Below are 7,206 nucleotides of genomic sequence, written 5' to 3' on the forward strand. Positions count from 1 at the left end.
CTTCCTCTTCCTCCTTCTCCCCGTTCTGCCACCCTTCTTTGCTGGCTACCTGCCATGATGCCTGCGGCTATGCAGCATAATTTGATTTGGCTTCTGCGCTCTTTTTAAGCCGCTTAAAGGCGCTAACTCTGCGTAGACGCATAACTACCAATCGCCTCTACCACCAACCTCCTTTCTCCTCTCTCCACTCTCTGTTCTGTCTTTTTCACATACTCCCCTTCACCTACACAGCTGCAACTGTCCATCTGCCATCTGGAAAGCATAAAAACAAGTTAGAAAATTAATGTCGAGTGTGCTCGACCGTGATTTACTCGGTAGCCCAGACTCGTTAACTATTATATATTTTATAATCATATAGACTTATCTACGTTGTGTTAAAACTTGAGCCTCTTAGGTCGAACGGTTTGGGCTACACAATGAGCATTCAATGAGTCAGTCAGCTAGTTAGTCAGGACAAACAGTTTTATATTTATAAAAAAGTATATGTATTGCTACCAAATTAAGTAGCTCTAGCTCTCGTATATCAGTAATGTTAATGATGCTTAGCACGAAAATATATAATTTATTTCTTCTGACTTTTGATAATTTGTAGAACCTTAATAGAACCTTTGTATTTTTTCCTTTTTTTGGTCATTTAAAATTTCAACAGCTTAGATTTAGGTACAGTAAAAACTCTTTACGCCTAAATTGCTTTAGCTCTGTCTCTGTCTCTATCTCTCTTTTTCTCTTTTTCTCTCTTTCAAACATTTAAATATCTATGTTAATCTATGTTTTTTAAGATTAAAATTGAAACGTAATAAGTTATGCTCAATTTATATTTAAAAAAAACTGCACAATAAAAGTTAATAAAGTATTAAATTATAAAGCTTACGAAACTGGTAATATATCTAAGATTTTTATATTTATTCAGAACCATTTTTTTCGGGTTTAATTTCTTTGAGTTTTTTTTTCCATATTAAGTTGTCATATATCAGAACAATTCTTAGTGACAATTTGTTTTTTTTCTTATGTTTTTAATATAATCTGTGGTTATTTAAATAAGAATTAAAATATATTTTTATTCCTTATAATTATTTTAAATATATTTCAAATATATGAATTATATTCAGATCATACCATTTGTATTGTATTTTTTTTTATGATAAAATAAGAATTAAAATATGTTTAGTATTCTTTATAATTATTTTAAATATATTTCAAATATATGAATTATATTCAGATTATACCATTTATATTGAGTTTTTTTTAGTCTTGTTTTATTTTTAATTCATAACTTGAGTTTGTTTTTCCCATGATTTGTATGTCATGTATCAAAACAATTCCTAGTAACTATCTATCTTTTTTCTACTTCTCTATTTAATTATTTTTTCTCTTTTTAAATTTATCTTTGAGTTCTTGAACTCAGTGCAGGTGCTTCATCATGATAGGCAGCTGAAAAAGGCTGGCAGAGTCCTGGAGTCCTGGATCCGACCTAAAGTAAAGTGCCCAGCATTTGCCTAAGGCTGTCCAGAGTTCGGACAGAGACACAGACAGAGATAGAGACCCAGAAGCGGGGTCACAGACAGAGAGAGAGAGAGAATGAAAGAGAGATATAGGGTTATTCCGATCTGACTTCAATGACTGCGTGGGACAAACAAAGCTAAATCGCGTACAAAGCCAATTGCTTTTCCTCTCGACTGCAACTGAAAAGTAGCTCATGCTTTTTCTCTTCCTCCATCTCCTCATTTTCCTGCTGCTGCGCCTCCATGTTCACTTGTCTAGTTATAAAGCGGATACTCATTTAAGTTGATTCACCGCACCAACTACACACAAAAGGCACAAGAGCAGCGACGTCAGCAGCGACGTCAGCAGCGACGTCAGCCAATGACACTTTATGACAATTGCACTTGGCGGCTTTTTTTCTAGCAAGTGAAAAAAGGGACAAGGAAAAAGGGAAAAGAGCGTAGAAAATAGAGGACACAGAACAAGAGTCTCTCGCATTCGCTCTACAAAAAAAAAGTAACAAAAAAAAAACAAAAAAGAAATAAAGATAGAAAAGTTAGCTACAGCACGCCGAAGATTCTATAACCTTACAGAAAATGAAACTAATTTTATTTTAGCGAAATATTTAAAAAATTATTAATTATCAATAAAATTGCATTAAAATCGAAAGCACGACTTAATTTTTTTTCATCAAATTGAATAAAATTTTAATGCCGAATAAATTTAGCGGCAAATCCATCATCAAAATGACATTCCGCACAAAAATTGGCCCAGTTTTGTCAAAGTTATGAAAGTTTGAAGTTGGTTCGACTTTTGACCTGGCAACTTTGCAAGTCCAAATTTTTCACCAATTTGACATGATTTTCTACAAAAAACTAAAAGGTCTCAGAATCAAATTTAAAGTGTTGTTTTATACTATTTATGACATAAGGAGTTGATTAAAAGTAAAAACATGAGATTTAAAATTTTGAATTTTCAAAATTTCAAAGGGGGGACCCTATGGTTTTAAAATTTAAGCTCATATCTGGAGAACACTTTTTTTTTTTTACGAAATTATTTAATTTTTAAATGCAGAATGAATAAAGAGGCCAAACCATGATCAAAATGACATTCCGTTTGAAAATCGATTGGGTTTTTACAAAGTTATGAAAGTTTGAAGTTGGTCCCACCTTTGATCTAGGCACTTTACAAGTCCAAATTTTTGTACAATTTGACATGATTTTTTACAAAAAAATGAAAGGTCTCAAAATCAAATTTAAAGTGTTGTTTTATACTAATAACGATATAAGGAGTCCATTAAAAGTGAAAACTTGAGATTTAAAATTTTGAATTTTCAAAATTTCAAAGGGGGGACCCTATGGTTTAAAATCCAAATCTGGTGGAACAATATGCAATTTTTCAAATGCATAAATTTTGAATGCAGAATGAATAAATAGGACAAACCATGATAAAAATGATATTTCTTTTGAAAATCGGACTAGTTTTGACAAAGTTATGCATTTTTGAAGATGTTTAAACCTTTGTCCTAGCAATTTTACAAGTCGAAATCTGTGTGATGATCATGCTGTGATCAAAAATACATATTAATAAATATATATTGTGGGGTCTGATTTATGCGTTACATAATTAGTGAGATAATCATTTTGCCATTTGAAAAAAAGTGTAGAAAAAGAAAAGCAGCCAACGGCAAAAACAAGTGAAAATCGTTCAGGGAAAACAGCCATTGCAGACGCCAGAAGGAAATCCGCACAAGTGGTTGTCTATTGGGGTTGGAAAGGGAGGGGTAAAGGGTTTAAGGGGTGAAGCGGGAGCAAGAGGGAGTTTTTGTGTAGGAGTAAAAATCGTAAACAAAATGCCGGAAAAGGCAACAACATGGCGACAGGGCTGCCACGTGCTACACATGCTTCACATGGCGGCAATTTTCCTGCCACCTTCCACTTTTCATCTCCCTCTTTACTCCTCTCTTCTCTTCTCTCTCTCCTAGCTTACTGAAATGCATGATGTGTCGCCAGTCGTCTGTCGCGTTCTCTTTCCACCTCTCTTCCTCTCACTGCAGTCGCCTCTCTCTCTTTCTCTTCTGCTTGGGTTCCAGTTCCAGTTCCTGTTCCTGTTCTATTCCTAGTCTGTCGCCTTGATAATGACTTTTTGTCTTTGCTCAAATGTCACTTGATGCTTGTCCTTCGCTTGCTCTTCTCTCTCTTTCTCTCTTTCTTTTTTTTCACCCCTCTTCTTTCTCTCTCTCTCGTCCTGTTGTTGTCTCGCCGCCTTTGTTAGCGCAGTTTCGTTTTTATACCTCGAGGTTATTCAAGTTCAAATTGCACTGCAGCATCTTCCTCTTCTTTTTTCCTTTTATTAGACCCTGTACTTGAAAAAAACAAAGGGTTTTCAACAAAAAATATATGTGCTAATGGAGAATTCATAAAAAGTCTCATAAAATCTGAACGTTCTTGATCAGCATCCACAATCGAGTCAATCTAACTAAAATCCATTTTCAGTCTATTCAAAAAAAAAGTTTTACCAGGAATTAAAGAAAAAATTCTAATAAAATAATACAAATAAAAAAATAAATAATAATAATAATAAAAAAAATGTTGTTTTTTTATTACTTTTATAATTATTGTATTTTATTTGAATTTTTTTTTTTGACAAAAATTCGTAATTGTAAGGAAACAAAATAGAATTTGTAAGACATTTGTATATATATAAAAAAGTTGAGTTGAGTTGAGTTGAGATTTCTAAAAGTAGAAAAAACATCTTGATTTTATGATTGCAGTTTTTTTTGTATTTTTATGGCTTGTGTCAGTAAAAATGTGCCAAAAAAAGGGTACAATGTTTTTCTTAAAGTTATTAAGTTAAAAAAAAATAAAAAAAATTGCTCCTTAACTAAAAAAAATCGGAAGGTTTTTGCTACTCTGGCTATAACTATATTGCAATTTAGGATTAATTTAAAATATACAATTAAATAAAAAAAAAATAAATTCAAATAAAAAAGAATTAAAAAAAAAAAACAATATGATTAAAGCAACCAATTTTTTTTCATGATAGATCTCAGAGACTTTAAAAGCTATGGACAACAAACTTCTTATATGGGTTGTATATACAAAGAAGATGAGGTTTTTTTAAATTTTTAATTCGGTTCCTAACTTTTTTGTTCTGCAAATGAAAAATATGGAATTACTAAAGCAAATTTAAGTCATTGAGATTTAACACATATTATAAATATTGAAGTTCGTAATTGTCTTAAAAAGTTTCTCACAATCAAATAATAAACTAACGAGAAGAAGAGAATATATTGTCGAAATATAGAACCTCAAGTTAAAAAAAAATGCGGCTTCGATTCCCAATTCCCCATAAGCCATACAATATTAAAATAAAATAAATATGTAGCTAAAATACAGAGTCTCTTGCAGTCGTTCTCAGTTGACTGTAGCCTTTTCCCACTCGTACTTCTCGCCGTGATTAATTGGCCATGAGAGTTGGGCCTCTTGGTCGCTTGGGCCTTGTCGCAACTGTCGCCAACTGTCTGAAATTTACAATAAAAATAAAGTCAACAAAAAAAAAAAACAACTCACAGTTTTCATTTCGTTTTTCTTCAATTCAAAAATAAAAAAACAAAAATATAAAAATAAAAATAAAAATTGCTCAACATTGGGGGATGCCCCAATCCGCAGTTCGTGCAACGTGAGTGCTGCCGCTGTAACGTGGGGCATCATCATCATCATCATCATCATCATGCACGTGGGCTACAGAATACGCCGCATGCCCCTCGTGCGTCACGCCCTCCTCGCCATCCTGCAGTTGCTCCAGAAATCGCTGCGTCCCATGCGAGATACGGAAATCCTAGCGGCATTATCCGTTCAATATCAACGCTCCGATCCGGAATTTTTGCGGCAGCTGCGCGTCAATCTGCTGGATGCGGTCGATTATGGCATTCTGAAGCGTCAGTCGAATGTTTTCTCACTGCGCTCCAAGAGATTCGGCGAGATCATGAGGAATCTGGTGCCCCAAGGTGGCAGTCAAAAATAACATGAATTTTACACAAAAATGCACAAAATTCAACAAATACACACTGTAATTGTATTCATTTGTTGTTGTCTGACTTTGTATGTGGAGGAAAGTCAATAACTTCGATTACAATTTATCGATAAATATCGATTGTGCTTCGAATCGATAGTTAGATTATCGATATATGCTGAATCTTTTTTCTGAGGCAATTATAAGACATAGTTGATTATTTTTTTATCGATAAATATCGATAATTGTGAATGGTTAGTTAGCTTATCGATATATGTTTTAGATTTGATTATTTTAACGGTAATATCTCACACGATTTTGGCCTGAGAAAGTTTTGAGATAAGTTTTAGCCAGATTAATCGATAAATATCGATAACTTAGAATTTATGACATGATCATTATCTTGCGCAGTATTTATAGGTAACAAGAATGAAGATATTATGCGTGTAGTTGATCGATAACTTTCGATAATTATGAAACATTGCGGAATTCTCGTTTGAAATGTTCACAATATCACTACGGGCTATATAGATAACTTGGAATTAGGTAGGAAATAACGAATATAAATTTATCGATATACGATAAGCATGTTATCTAAATATAGTATATCAATTACAGTGTTTCTAACTCAATTTATCGAAATAACAGATTTAAAGTATCGTAAGCAAAGCTCTGAAGCCGCAAACAGTCCTATATCTCAATATCTCAATATTAATTAAATAATTATGCATAGCATAAATTCTTGCAAATATTAAGTCGCTGTATCTAACTAAATATGAATATGAATCCATAACAATCTGTAATGGGAGGAATGAGTAATGAAGGCGTCTAATTAAATCATTTGATTATCAGCAGCTGTAAAAACGAATTAAATCGATATTTATATTTGATTGAGAAAATCGAATGAATTGCGATTTACGCAAATCGTAATAGAAATGGAAAATATTTGCGATTTAGATGCTGGCAACAAAATAAAATCAACTCTAAAATGTGTGTAAATTGCAATGCTGTAAAACTGTTGCAAATTCCAAACGTGCGCAAATCCAATTGAAATGCATAAATTATGCTGAAAAGTATGCAACACTTATTGTGTATACAGGTGCACAGCACACACACGCACACACACACACAGATAATCGTATGTATAATTTACAGTTGTTGGCAGCTGCCTCCAAAAAAGAGGCAAGAAGACTGAGAGGAAGCATTTCTGTCACGTTACAAATGTGATGCGAATGCATTTGTGGTAAATATTTGCGGTTATCTAAATGAAATGCATTGCATACTTTCTGGCTGAGCGGCAAATACAATATAGAAACTGCATCTGGCCATAAATCGCGCATTTGGCTATTTGCATTGGAGCGCAAAATATGCAATTAAAGCATAAATTAAGCGTTTAAATCAAAAATCAGTTTGAAAAGACACATGCAAAAAATTTCCACCACCTTTGCTAATACTTTCAAACCAATGAAATGATTCCAGTGCGAAATGACATAACAGAACAGTATTTTTTTTTTTAAATTCCCTTTCCTGTCTCTATTTAATTTAACATTATGTTCAATTTCATGTTGAATGCACTTAAATTTAGTTATTTTATTAAACAAACTTTTTTTTTTGGCAGATTTCGCCAGAAGTCAATTTTGATGGAATGTTGAAAATCTGAAAATTTCACGTTTAATTAACTCCCAATGTTATAATTAGTATAAAACAACA

The 7,206-nt window shown here is 32.9% G+C and overlaps 1 protein-coding gene across 1 annotated transcript; it reads left to right on the forward strand.

The window, feature by feature from the left end:
* The first annotated feature begins 5,119 nt into the window (after nt 1-5,119).
* On the forward strand, nt 5,120-5,642 carry LOC117792148. Its single transcript, XM_034632163.1, has one exon. It carries the CDS (start codon nt 5,215-5,217, stop codon nt 5,506-5,508), a length of 294 nt encoding a protein of 97 aa, XP_034488054.1. The 5' UTR covers nt 5,120-5,214; the 3' UTR covers nt 5,509-5,642.
* Nucleotides 5,643-7,206: the final 1,564 nt, after the last annotated feature.

This window comes from Drosophila innubila, chromosome X (genome assembly GCF_004354385.1).
Source record: "Drosophila innubila isolate TH190305 chromosome X, UK_Dinn_1.0, whole genome shotgun sequence".
NCBI classification, from domain to species: Eukaryota; Metazoa; Arthropoda; class Insecta; order Diptera; family Drosophilidae; genus Drosophila; species Drosophila innubila.

Coding starts and splice junctions, on each gene's coding strand:
- LOC117792148 (XM_034632163.1), top strand. CDS start 5,215: ATGCACGTGGGCTACAGAATACGCCGCATGCCCCTCGTGCGTCACGCC.